The following is a 12,812-nucleotide window of genomic DNA, read 5'->3' as shown; positions in this document are numbered from 1 at the left end:
AACAATGTGGGCTCCAAAGCCAGACCACTAGTTTCAAGCCCAACTCTACCAATCTAGCTGTTCAGCCTTGGGCAAGTTAATTACCCAAGTGAAGTCTGTTTTTTTCTGGAATAAAATAGAGATAATACCTGAACATTTCTCTTGTACTTGTTGGGCAGATTAAATGAGATAATGCATGGAAAGCTGTTAGCATGGTCCCTGGCACCTAATCACTGTTCAATAATTATTAACAAGCTCTATTAGATCCTGCCAAATAGCCAGTGCATAAGCCAACACTGGAATCTAGGCCAGTGCTCTTTCTACTACACCAAGGCAGCTCCTGATGATAACAAACATGAACCCAAGTGAGAAGGGAAGAGAGCTAACATTTAGGGAGGGCCAGCGCATTCCAGACACGGACATCATGACAAAGCAATTCACAGGGAGATGATGAGGTTCATGGGGCTTAGTCACCTTCCCAAGATCACAAAATAGTGAGAGATGTGGGGGTCAAATGGACTGACCTCAAGTCCTGCAGCCTTTGTCCATCCAGTGGTTCTCTAGCGTGCATCAGAATCACCTGCAGGGCTTGTTAAAACCCAAATTCCAGACCTTTCTCCCAGACTTTCTAATTCAGTGGGCCTGGGGTCGGCCTGAGAATCTGGATTTCTAACAAGTTCCCAGGTAAGATCGATGCTGTGGGTCCTGGACTGTACACCCTCAGTATATGCCAAGCGGCCTTTGCTCAGTAAAATTCATCGTGATGAGACACCTCGCAGGCTGCCAGGAGCCCAAGGAGAACCCTGGGACTGCCCTGGGGTATAGTGAGGAACCCTAAGTGCCCTGACTTGATCACTATGCATTATAAACATGTAACAAAGTTTCTCATGTAGCCCATAAATGTGTACAAATAAAAAAATGTTTAAATGTTCTCTTAAAGAAAAGAAAGATGTCTCTGCTCATCGCCTCAGGGCCTCATGACATACCACCCACAGCTCTGTCAGACAGGCACAGACTTCTGTCAGGCACAATCTATAACCTCAAAGTCAGCACTCCCAGTGGGGTGTTTTATTATTTATTTACTTGACAGGTAACATCGATTTGGTCCTATAAGACACCATGCTAAAGGCTTAACTACTTGTTGTTGTACAAGGTAACTCTCCTGGACTCTCAGGAAGCCCTTGCATGGCCTATCAAGGACAGCTCAGTCACTGAAGGGAAAAACTCCATACCAAAAAAGAGAGATGCTGCCAGAGTTTCCCAAGGGAACCTCCATCCCACAGCCCTTCAGGGCCATCACACTCACTCACATCAGCCATTATCAAAATAGTGGCCACGCTGGGAAGAACAGGTGTCCTAAACTACAAGGTGGTCTTCAAACCATGGCGTACCGGTTTATATATATTACAGATAGATAAATTAAGAGGTCTATATGTATACAAAATCTCTCAAAGAGGAATGAATTCCATTCTGTCATGCCAGATATTTGTCAGAAACTTGAAAACGAAGGTGGTTTTCAGTGGAGCTGGTATTAAAAATAGAAGGTATTTATACACAGGCCCTGCTTCTCTCATGGCCATGAAATCCTCTGGTGTTGTCAGGGCCCCTGGGCAACCTCAGCACCCCCACAGGTAACCCATCTGCAGTCTGCATCTTCCGGGAGAGCAGGGGACTCACACCGGGGCTTTTCTCCTGGGTCCCCATCTCGGCTTGGCGGCGCCTCCGGACCCAGGGGCTGCCAGAGGGAGTGACGCTGCTGTCAGAGGAATAATCCATACACTTGCGGAAGATCTCAGGGCTGGTGCTGCAGTTCAGTCTACCTTCCTCCGCCAGTGGGGACTTTCTGGAAACGCCTTTGCGTTGGGCCAAAGGGCTGCTCCAAGGACTTGTGCACGGGGAGGCATTTGGACTCAGAAAGAGATTCTGGTGGCCAGAAGGGCTGAGCTTGTTGGTGGCCATGTGCCGTCGGCCCGCCATAGGGGACGTGGGGTTGCTCTCGGGGTCAGAGGAGCTGTTGGCGGAAGACTCATCACCCATGTACTGAAGCTCCTCCACTCTCTTGTTCAGGGACTTGTTCAGGTGGATGCTCGCAGGGGGCTCCTCGTCGTGATTTTTGTCTTTGGCAGGTTTCTTTTTGGGTGGCTTCATACCAATCAGGACAGCTTTCATGTTCTCTTTGCCCTGAGATTCTGTGATCATGAACTCATGGGCTTTGATGGCGGCTTCCACCTCCTCAAACTCCACGATGGCGCACTCCTGGGTCCCCACTTGGCTGTAGCGGCTGCTGATCCTCCGGATGTCAGGGGGCAGCTCTCTCCCAGGTTTGAGGATCCGCACTGATGAGATGACTCCAAAAGTCCCAAAAAGCTTGAGCAGGTGTTCCATCACCTTCTCCTGCACCCTTCCATTCTTCTGGGGGGTGGCCAGAGCCCACAGCTTAGGAGACAGGTAGAGATCATAGACCAGGAGCATCTTGCTGGGGAGGTTCTCGTTGGGGAACAGTGGGACAGGGGTGGTCCTCCTCACCTTCCGGTGGTCCTCATTCAACTCAAGGACCACTGAATACTTCAAGGCATGTGCTGTGGTTCTCCAGTCCCGTGTAAGGTGTTTCACCTGCAGAACAGAAAGCAAATCTGAAATAGTATCTAATGCCCTTGTCCATCCTGGTGTACACTATAAGCTCCCTCCCTCACTTCCTTATCCCTGTAACACCAGAATCCCTGTATTCTACTGTCTAGAATCGTATGTAGTATGTGTAAACACTCAAAAATCTAGTGAATGAATAAGTGAATGAAAACAAGTTCTACAATTTCAAACAAGGGCACCACAGCAGTGTTGTCCAACAGAACTCTCCATGAAAATGGAAATATTCTATTCTGTGCAAGTTTAGAGGTTAAATTGCAGGCTCTGGAACAAGGCTGTTGTATACACAAATCAAAGACCCACCTCTAGCTTGCAGTAAGACTTGGAAAGTTATTCAACCTCTTAGTGCCTCAACTTGCCCTGGAAAATGGAGATGTTAATAGTGCCATCTCAAAGAGCTGTCCTGAAGATTAAACGAATAAATATATACATGTACATATGTATGTACAGACACATACAAACTCATTTACATATAAAACAGAATAGTGTCTAGCTCACAGTGAGTACTCAATTATCATGTGCTATCATTATTTCAAATATTACGTGTCATCATTTTGATAGGATTTGGAGATTTTAACATTCGAATGCTTCTCTAAAGCAGTATTTCTGCATTTTCGCATTTGATACAGAGAAGGTTCCAAAAGATCTTTCACATTTTACTGCAATATCTCCTGAGAATGACATTGAACTATTTCAACTTGAAATTAAATCCAACTTGGGCCTCACTAAGAATGGTGAAATAATCCCTCCGTCCTCCTCTGTTGGTGGAAATTGTGTGTATCAATGTTGCAGTATATGAAAGCTATATTTGGCCGGGCGCGGTGGCTCAAGCCTGTAATCCCAGCACTTTGGGAGGCCGAGACGGGCGAATCACGAGGTCAGGAGATCGAGACCATCCTGGCTAACACGGTGAAACCCCGTCTCTACTAAAAGTACAAAAAACTGGCCGGGCGAGGTGGCGGGCGCCTATAGTCCCAGCTACTCGGGAGGCTGAGGCAGGAGAATGGCGTAAACCCGGGAGGCGGAGCTTGCAGTGAGCTGAGATCCGGCCACTGCACTCCAGCCTGGGTGACAGGGCGAGACTCCGTCTCAAAAAAAAAAAAAGAAAGCTATATTTATACTGTAAAACAGTAATTTTCTAGAGGCCCACTTCCAGTGAAGGGAATGCCAGGGGGAATGAGTCATCCCAAAGAAATAGTGAAGGTGGGTGGGGTGGGTGACCTGAGCCCGTAATGGCGAGATCCCCCTAAGTCCTCTGAGAATAGGCCAACATAGCTGCTCAGCAAAAGAACTGGGAACTCCAGGTGCCTCTGAGCATAAAACTGGAACTTCATGAAATTCAAGAAGGAAAGGCTCACTCACTGGGCAGGATGGCGAAACCCTGGCAGACCCATGACTATACACAGGCTCCTAGAGAGATAGTACTGTCCACTGTAGCCTGCAGCCTCTGGGTGAAATGGCTCAGACTTAGGCTACTAGAAGAACACGGGGCCAAGGGCACAGAGAAGAAGGCCCAGGCCAAGGGTCGGATTTCAGGTGGACAGAGTCGAGGAATCCAGAAAGGGTGAAGCTGATGACTGCAGGTGAGTGTGAGGCTGGGGGAAAGCCAGGCAGTGGCTCACTGTGGGGTGAAACATGGTGGAGCCTTCTCCAAAAACAGCTAGGGAGGGAGCACTTGGGAGATAAAAAGAAACAATTTCCTAAGCATGAAGCTTGAGCTAGGAGCACCTGGGGAAAGCACAGCACTGCCTTACTCAGAGGGCTACAGAAGTCTGTGGGGGACCACATCTCATTGCAAGAGAAGCAGGCTCTGCAAAGACTGAATATCCCTCCTGAGCCAGAAGCAAGGTCCACTGGAAAATCTCGGTTACAGTCCGAGCATCCTAAGCCTGGGTCCGTGACCATTCATAAGGAAGGTCCAGGTAGCACCTGAGAAAAGGGACCGGGGAGCTTTCGTCCTTGTGCAATGACTAGAAGAACTCTAAGGTTTCAGAAACATTGTAATTTGCCTGTGTTTTTTACCTTTGTCATGTATGTTTCCCTTTTGTGATTAACAGGAAATCCTTCAGAATGAAAAGGATCTTTGCTTTGATTTTGGAGGTGTTAGGGAGTCTGTCTGTACTCTGCAGCCAGGTTTCAACAGAGAAGAACATTCCTAAATTGGTCCATAAGTGGCAGCTTAAAGAGGAAAGTAAAACAGGCTGACTCTCGGGGTCCCTGGGGAGGAACAAAGAGACGTGCGGGATGATTCCACTGGCTGCTTCATTTTGGAATCCCCCACAAACACTTTTCATATGAAGGCTTGCTCACTTTTCTCTGGCCATTAAAATACCCCTTCCATTCCCCTGTACCTAGAAAACTCCTACTCATCCTCCAAAATCCTATTTCAATGTCACCTTCTCTGGGAAGACTTCTCAAGTCTCCAGACAGGGTTAGTTGCTCTGATCAACTAGCACCCAACAATACTGTGTTCTCTTTTGTCCTACTGTATGTGGTCACATTGTAATCTTTCAGATCTCTCTCCTTTATTGGACTGCGAGCTTGTCAAGGACAGGGGGAGTACCATCTTCATTCTGTACCTCCTGCGCCTAGCACAGCACTCAGCAGAGACAATGAGTATATTTGATGAATGAATAAAGGAAAAAGAGTGAGAGGGCCAGGCAGAGTACACCAGTGGGTGAGGCAGGGAAGAGGTCCAACGAGAAAAGCTCTCCTCCAGTGCTCTCTGACAAAGTACACAGACAACTTGGCCGGGACCCACTTGTTACGCATCCTGTTATGCAACAGGCTGCGTGGTGCTTTTCCATTCTAGTAAATGCACTTCCCCCAAGGGAGACTCAGAGTTCTTATTCCAACTAGTCTGTCAACTCTCTGAGAAGTAGACAGTACACAGCCCAAACCCTGGATCTATATACGGCAGGGACAAGCAGTCTGCTGCCCAGATGGCAGCAATAATTACAAATCTCATCTCCCTATTGTATAGATGAGGATGATGGCGTCACACAGGCAGAGCATTTGTGTCTTAGAGAAGGCTCATTTCTGATAGTGCTGGGTGCTCATTCTCTCCCTTTACTTATTCAACTTGACAAATGAAAAGCTTGGATTTCATATAATTTTAGGTCTGGCAGGTATCTCTCAAGGCCTTCGAGTCCCTCTGTCCTGGTACTGCATCCTCCTGGCCACCCACTTGCCTGGCAAAAGTGCCTGAACTTTACTAAGAACAAGTAATATTGTTTCATAACTGCTGCCAGCTGAGATTTGTCCCAATGCCCAGGACCCTTTTAATAGTGTGGGAGTATATTCCTAACAATTCTAAATCCCTTCTCCTAGCTATTTTTCTCTTTTTCAGGCACAGACTTAATTTTTAAAATTGTTCGTCATCAGGTTTCAAGGGAGTAAAAAAAAAATGTTTAGAACCAAAACCCAAAACACACTTGAAATCCTTGAAGCAGCTTCTGAGAACCAAGCCTCACCTTTTTAAAGGACGTGAGTAGCTTAACGCTCACATATCCCAGCTTGTTCCTCCTCACGTGCTTTAGCAAAAAAGCGTCCTTCTCCAGGTTTTCATCTGAAAAGTAGAATTCGATCTGATCCACCAGTTTCTTGATCAACTCCTCGTCCGGGGGCTTCCACTCCTGCTCCAGGTCCTCACGCTCATTCTCGCCTCCACTTGCAGTGGTGCCACTGAGACCAGAAGGAGACACTGGGTGTTAGGGGTTGAACTGTGTCCCCCCAAAATTCATATGTTAAAGTCCTGACCCCCAGTACCTTGGAATATGATGTTATTTGGAAATGGGGGTCACTGCAGATGCAATTAATTAAGATAGGTCTTACTGGAGTAGGGTAGACCCCCTAATCCAACACAACTGGAGTCCTTATCAAAAGGGGAAATTTGAACACAGACATGCATACAGAGAGAACATCATGTGAAGGCGAAGGGAGACACTGGGGTGATGCAGCAAAACCCAAGGAACGCCAAAGACTGCCACTAGAAGTGAGGAAAGATGCCTGGAATGGATCCATTTCTAGTACTTTCAGAGGGCACTTGATTTCAGGCTTCAGGCCTCCAGAACCATGAAACAATATATTTCTGTTGTTCTAAACCATCCAGCTCATGGTATTTTGTTACGGCAGCCCTAGATGATGACACTGGGTGACATGGTCACAGAAGGAGAGATTTGCCCCCAAACAGCTAAGAAGTCAATCTTTTGTTTCTAACAAGTATGGAGGATCATAAAAATAATAACTGGCCAGGCATCGTGGCTCCCATCTATAATCCCAGCACTTTGGGAGGCCAAGGCAGGCAGCCTGAGCCCAGGAGTTTGAGACCAGCCTGGACAACATAGTGGGACCCCTGCCACTACAAAAAACACAAAAATATTAGCCAGGTGTGGTGGTGCAGGCCTATAGTCCCAGCCACTTGGGAGGCTGAGGTGGGAGGAGAGCTTGAGCCCGGGAGGTCTAAGTCGCAGTGAGCCAAGATTGCACCACTGCACCTCAGACTGGTTGATAGAGTGAGACCCTGTCTCAAAATAAGAATAATTATTATTATAACAACACCCTCTGCTGACATGTATGTGGTGCTCTGCCACCATATGTTTTTCACATATGGCAAAATGTTTTTCACATATACTCTCTTATTCTTCCTCTTCTACTCCACCCCCTCAAATCCTAGTTTCTAGAAGACAGTATAGCAGAGTCACTTGACCTTTCAGTAAGATCCTCCATATTTATTAAAGAAAAAAAGCTTGATTTCTTAGCTGGTTCAGGACAAGACCTGGAGTGCAGTGGTGCGATCTCCATGTGGATACATGATCACTGCCTCTCAGGAGTCACTGCAGTGGTGCGATCTCCATGTGGATACATGATCACTGCCTCTCAAGCCACCTGCCTTGGCCTCCCAAAGTGCTGGAATTACAGATGGGAGTGTAATTTCCTAGGGCTGCTGGCTCTAGGAGTCCTGACTTTAGAGTTAAGACTGCCTGGGTCCAAATGCTTGGTTCAGACTGAGTATCCCTTATCCAAAATGCCTGGGACCAGAAGTGTTTCAGATTTCCGATTTTTCCAGAGCTTGGAATATCTGCATATACGTAATGAGATATCTCAAGGATGGGACCCAAGTCTAAACGCAAATTCATTTATGTATCATATACACCTTGTACAGATAACCTGAGGTAATCTTACGCAATATTTTTAATAATTTTGAGCATGAAACAAAGTTTCTGAACCAGCGGAAAGCAAAGGTGTCACTGTCTCAGTTTTTAACCCATGTTAAATCTGTGGTGTCATGGTGGCTCAAAATGTTTCTGATTTTACAGCATTTCAGATTTTGGATTTTTTTATTAAGGATGTTCAACCTGTACCACTGTTTATTAGTTAAGTAAATTTAGGCAAGGAACTCCACTGCATCTCACTTCAGTTCCATCACCTGTAAACTGGGAATCATGATAGTCCCTACCTTCATGGGAGTGTTGTGAAGATTCAATGAATTAATACATGAAAATATCCAGAAGAGTGCCTAGCACACCCTTAAAGCTCAGTAGGCACAGATAAATTCCTTCACTCGTTCATAAGAGGCAGATCTAGGATTTAAACTCAAATCCTCTGTCTCCAAATCCAGTATACATAATAGCTTATATGTTTTGCTAGGACCCTTCCTGCAATGGACTCTGGAAACAATCCCGTCACTGGGCCCTTCTTAATAAAGCCCACCACCACCAGCAGCGCCACCTGGGTAGACTTCCTCCTCTCCCTCTCCCTAAGAACATTAGGTGACGGGAACAAGCCAAAGCAATCCTGGACAGAGCTTCCTTAGGAAGGCTAATCTTTCATAAGGGGATTATAACAATTTCAAACCAATGAACATTTAGAGAATACTGATTATCCACATCATAACTGATGCCATTAATAGAAGTTACCAGAAAGTTGCAGGTAGGTAGTTATAGGAGTTGGTTTAGCAACTCAATGTCAGGACCAGTAATCTCAACAGGCCTATTACTGTGATCGCATAAAGCTGGAAAAGACACATACATATATGTCCTTCAACAAAATTTTCATTGGCTCTCAGCCTCACAAAGAAAAAAAAGAAAAGAAGCAACTGTGGAATACTCAAAATGAAGGAAAAAAATATTCTGGCAAGAGAGAACAAAGCAAATAAAGCTATTTAATAATTTTTCAAATTCAGAAATTATAATTAGTATAAAATATAGGCATTGGTTGATTAAAAATAAAGAGTTTTAGCTCTTTGCCTGTAGGCAGCCTGGGAATGGCTTTTAAAATACCTTATTGATGTCTCAAGGTAAATGCGGAGTGAAGAGGCCAGGCGCGGTGGCTCACACCTGTAACCCAGCACTTTGGGAGGCTGAGGGGGGTGGATCACTTGAGGTTAGAAGTTCAAGACCAGCCTGGCCAACATGGTGAAAGCCCATCTCTACTAAAAATACAAAAAAGTAGCTGGGTGTGGTGGTGCACGCCTGTAATCCCAGCTACTTGGGAGAGAAGCCCTGTGTGATTGGGAGGGGTGGAGGTAGCCAGGTGAGTGGGAACATCACACCAGAGCTGGCACTCCAGTGCCTGGCGTGACACCAGTGAGACTGGCCTCAAAAAAAAAAAAAAAAAAAAAGTATAGTGAAGAAAATAACCCAGGTAGACTCAATTTTAAAGTTTTTTTTTTTTTTAAGTCTTGTTAAAATTGGGGATGATAAAAATCAGGTATTAAGCTGACTCACCCAACCATCCAACCTAGCAAACACCTTTCCTCAATTGCTTTTCTTCTTCTCTTCCTTCCTTCTTTTTCTTTTTTTTTTTTTTTTTTTGCCGGAAAGAGTCTTCTCGCTTCGTTGCCCAGGCTGGAGTGCAGTGGCGGGATCTCGACTCACTGCAAGCTCTGCCTACTGAGCTCACACCATTCTCCTGCCTCAGCCTCCTGAGTAGATAGGACTACAGGCGCCCTCCACCACGCCCTGCTTCAATTGCTGTCTTTACTCTAGAGGCTATAAAAACTAAATGTTATGGCCGGTAATACTTAAGTGAAAATCTCTTGGCCCTGCCCCTTCCCCTTTTATCTTCTTTGAATGTGGATGTGATGGTTGAATCTGTAGCAGCCATTTTACTACCATAAGGAAAAGGCCAAGAGAATCAGCTTGGCCTGATTTGTTGACATTATTGGCCCTGACATTATTAAGTTGTTGAATAAGCTCTTATAACTATCTACCTGCAGATTTTTTATTATTACATGAGAAAGATCAAATCCAATTTGTTTAATTCACTTGTTGGGTTTTCTATTACTTAAACAGCCAAACACAATAGTAGCCTCAGCAACACTACATGGAGAAAAGAGGTCCTCAAAACATCCCGAAGGCAAAACATCAGTGGGACAACCAATAGGATGAAAAAGGAGATGCAAAAAGGACAGAACAAATTTCACTTTATTAGGGAAAGTTTACCCCCTAAACAGTAATTAAAACAGATGGGTTGAAGCCGGGCAAGGTGGCTCACGCCTGTAATCCCAGCACTTTGGGAGGCTGAGGCGGGTGGATCACCTGAGGTTAGGAGTTTGAGGCCAGCCTGGCAAACATGGTGAAACTCCACCTCTAACAAAAATATAAAAATTAGCTTGATGTGGTGGTGGTCGCCTGTAATCCCAGCTACTTGGGAGGCTGAGGCAGGAGAATCGCTTGAACCCGGGGGATGGAGGTTGCAGTGAACCAGGATTGCACAACTGCACTCCAGCCTGGGTGACAAGAGCGAAACTCTGTCTCAAAACAAACAAACAAACAAACAACAACAACAACAACAAAAACAGATGGGTTGAATGTAACAGACAAAATAACTACAAATGCAAAGGGAATTCCCGGCCCAGCTAACAAAGATGTCAATAAATCACAGGGGATGGGGCCAGGTGTGTGCTAATGGCCAGTGAAGAGTTTTGAGCAGACTCAGGAGTATTGGCAAAATGGTCTAACTTACTACAAATAGCTAGTATCTCAGAAGTGACTGCACTACCAAAGGGAGCCACAGACAAGTTAGTCCTACTCCCAAACCACAGCAATAGATGATGTTACAAAAGGTAAACTCATAAACAAATAAAGCATAACGGAAGGAAGACAGTATAATTTCTCAATCTCTCTAATGCTTATTCCAGAACTTCCCAATCTTCCCAAGGCCTGCCATGTCTGCTCAACTCCCTGCAGATGATTCTATCTCAGACTGGATGGAGAAGATGGAGTTCATCCAATCAAGCTTCTCTGGACCTTCATTGGGCAATCCCTTCTCCCTTTTCCCAACCTTTGCTCCAGCTTGTTCTGTGTCTCTAGACATCCATCAGAGAACTTGTAGCCATATCCAGGTGTCTCTTCTCCATCTTGGTTCTTGATATAGTTTGAATGTATGTCTTAGCCAGATCTCATGTTGAATTGTAATCCCCAGTGTTGGAGGTGGGGCCTGGTGGGAGGTGGTTGAATCAAGGGGTGGTTTCTCATGAATGGTTTAGCATCATCCTCTTGGTGCTGCCCTCTTGATAGTGAGTTATTGTAAGACCTGGTCATTTAAAAGTATGTGGTACTTCCCCCCACCCCCGCCATCACCAACTCTCTCTCTTGATCCTGCTTTCGTGATGTGATGTGCCTGTTCTCCCTTCACTTTCTATACCACGATTGTAAGCTTGCTGAGGCCTCCTCAGAAGCAGATGCTAGTGCCATGCTTCCTATACAGCCTGCAGAGCCAAGAGCCAATCAATCAAGCCTCTTTTCTTATAAATTACCCAGTCTCAGATATTTCTTTTCTTTTTTTTTTTTTTTTTTTTTTTGAGACAGAGTCTCGCTCTGTTGCCCAGGCTGGAGTGCGGTGGCTGGATCTCAGCTCACTGCAAGCTCCGCCTCCCGGCTTTACACCATTCTCCTGCCTCAGCCTCCCGAGTAGCTGGGACTACAGGCGCCCGCCACCTCGCCCGGCTAGTTTTTTGTATTTTTTAGTAGAGACGGGGTTTCACCATGTTAGCCAGGATGGTCTCGATCTCCTGACCTCGTGATCCGCCTGTCTCGGCCTCCCAAAGTGCTCAGATATTTCTTTACAGCAATGCAAGAACGGCCTCACACAGTCCTCTTGCCCCAATGCAGGATCTGACACTATTGACCACCTTCTTCTTGATACTCTCCCCCTGGGCTTATGTGACTTATTCTTTTCTGATTCTTCTCCCCATTTTACTGCCTTCTATGTCTCCTCTTTCTCTCTCCATTTATTTTATTTATTTATTTATTTATTTTTTTGAGACTGGATCTTGCTCTGTTGCCTCACGTTGGAATGCAGTGGCACGAACACAGCTCACTGCAGCCTCAGCCTCCCAAGCTCAAGCAATCCTCCCATCTCAGCCTCCCAAGTAGCTGGGGCTACAGGCATATGCCATCATGCCTGGCTAATTTTTCTATTTTTTTTTTTTTTTTTGTAGAGATGGGGTTTTGCCTTGTTGCTCAGACTAGTCTTGAAACCCTGGGCTCAAGTGATCCACCCACCTCAGCCTCCCAAAGGGGTGGGATTATAGGTATGAGCCACCATGCCTGGTCTCTCTTCATTTCAAAGTGTAGGTGTTACCCAAGTATCTATCCCTGACACTTTATCCCCTAGCAACCTCTACACTTTAGCTCCTATAAGCTCATCACATTCAAATGTACCCCCACCAGCCTGTCAGCCCCACACCCTCCTCTCCTTCCTGAGCTCCAGTCCTCAATTCCTAACTGCATGCCAGACATTTCCACTAGGACAATCTGATGTAGCATCAGATTAAATATGTCCACAATCTAACTTCTCACCTTCTGCAGAACCTGACGTCAGGCAGGACTGAAGCCTGGGCCTATCAACAGGCATTCTATCTGGGAAATTGACCTTCCTTTCACACAGTCTCACAGTAGACTATCCATAATGTATCGGGGGTGACTCTGCATCAATTATTTGCACCCACTGAGCAGACAGGCAGATAGCCAGAGATTCCAGAATAGGTGGGTGATACTGTGGAGGTGACATAAACCCCTATGCAAGTGCAGAGGTGAGCTTCTTGGGCTTAGAGGACTCCACCCTCTGCATGAGTGCTGTCAGCAGCAACTGTGCGTCTCCAAAGGGGGATCTTGGGGGAGTTGGAAAGCCCATGTTATATCCAGGAGCAGGTTGCATTGTTTCCTGTTTGTGAAATAGCCTTC

General features: G+C 45.8%; 1 protein-coding gene across 1 annotated transcript in view; it reads right to left on the bottom strand.

The window, feature by feature from the left end:
• Positions 1-1,032: 1,032 nt before the first annotated feature.
• Positions 1,033-12,812, bottom strand: part of LARP6 (La ribonucleoprotein 6, translational regulator) — a 22,382-nt gene continuing 10,602 nt past the window's right edge. The window contains exons 2-3 of the mRNA XM_017851172.1: positions 6,096-6,306; positions 1,033-2,592 (exon numbers count right to left, since the gene is read on the bottom strand). Of these exons, the coding sequence (XP_017706661.1) occupies positions 1,528-2,451 (924 nt within the window). The 5' untranslated portion in view covers positions 2,452-2,592; positions 6,096-6,306 and the 3' untranslated portion in view covers positions 1,033-1,527. The remainder of the gene's footprint in view (positions 2,593-6,095; positions 6,307-12,812) is intronic.

The sequence above is a fragment of the Rhinopithecus bieti genome, unplaced genomic scaffold, assembly GCF_001698545.2.
Source record: "Rhinopithecus bieti isolate Rb0 unplaced genomic scaffold, ASM169854v2 scaffold_31548, whole genome shotgun sequence".
In the NCBI taxonomy this organism is placed as follows: domain Eukaryota; kingdom Metazoa; phylum Chordata; class Mammalia; order Primates; family Cercopithecidae; genus Rhinopithecus; species Rhinopithecus bieti.
The sequence above is the reverse complement of the archived record's forward strand: the minus strand, read 5'-3'. Positions and strand labels throughout refer to the sequence as shown.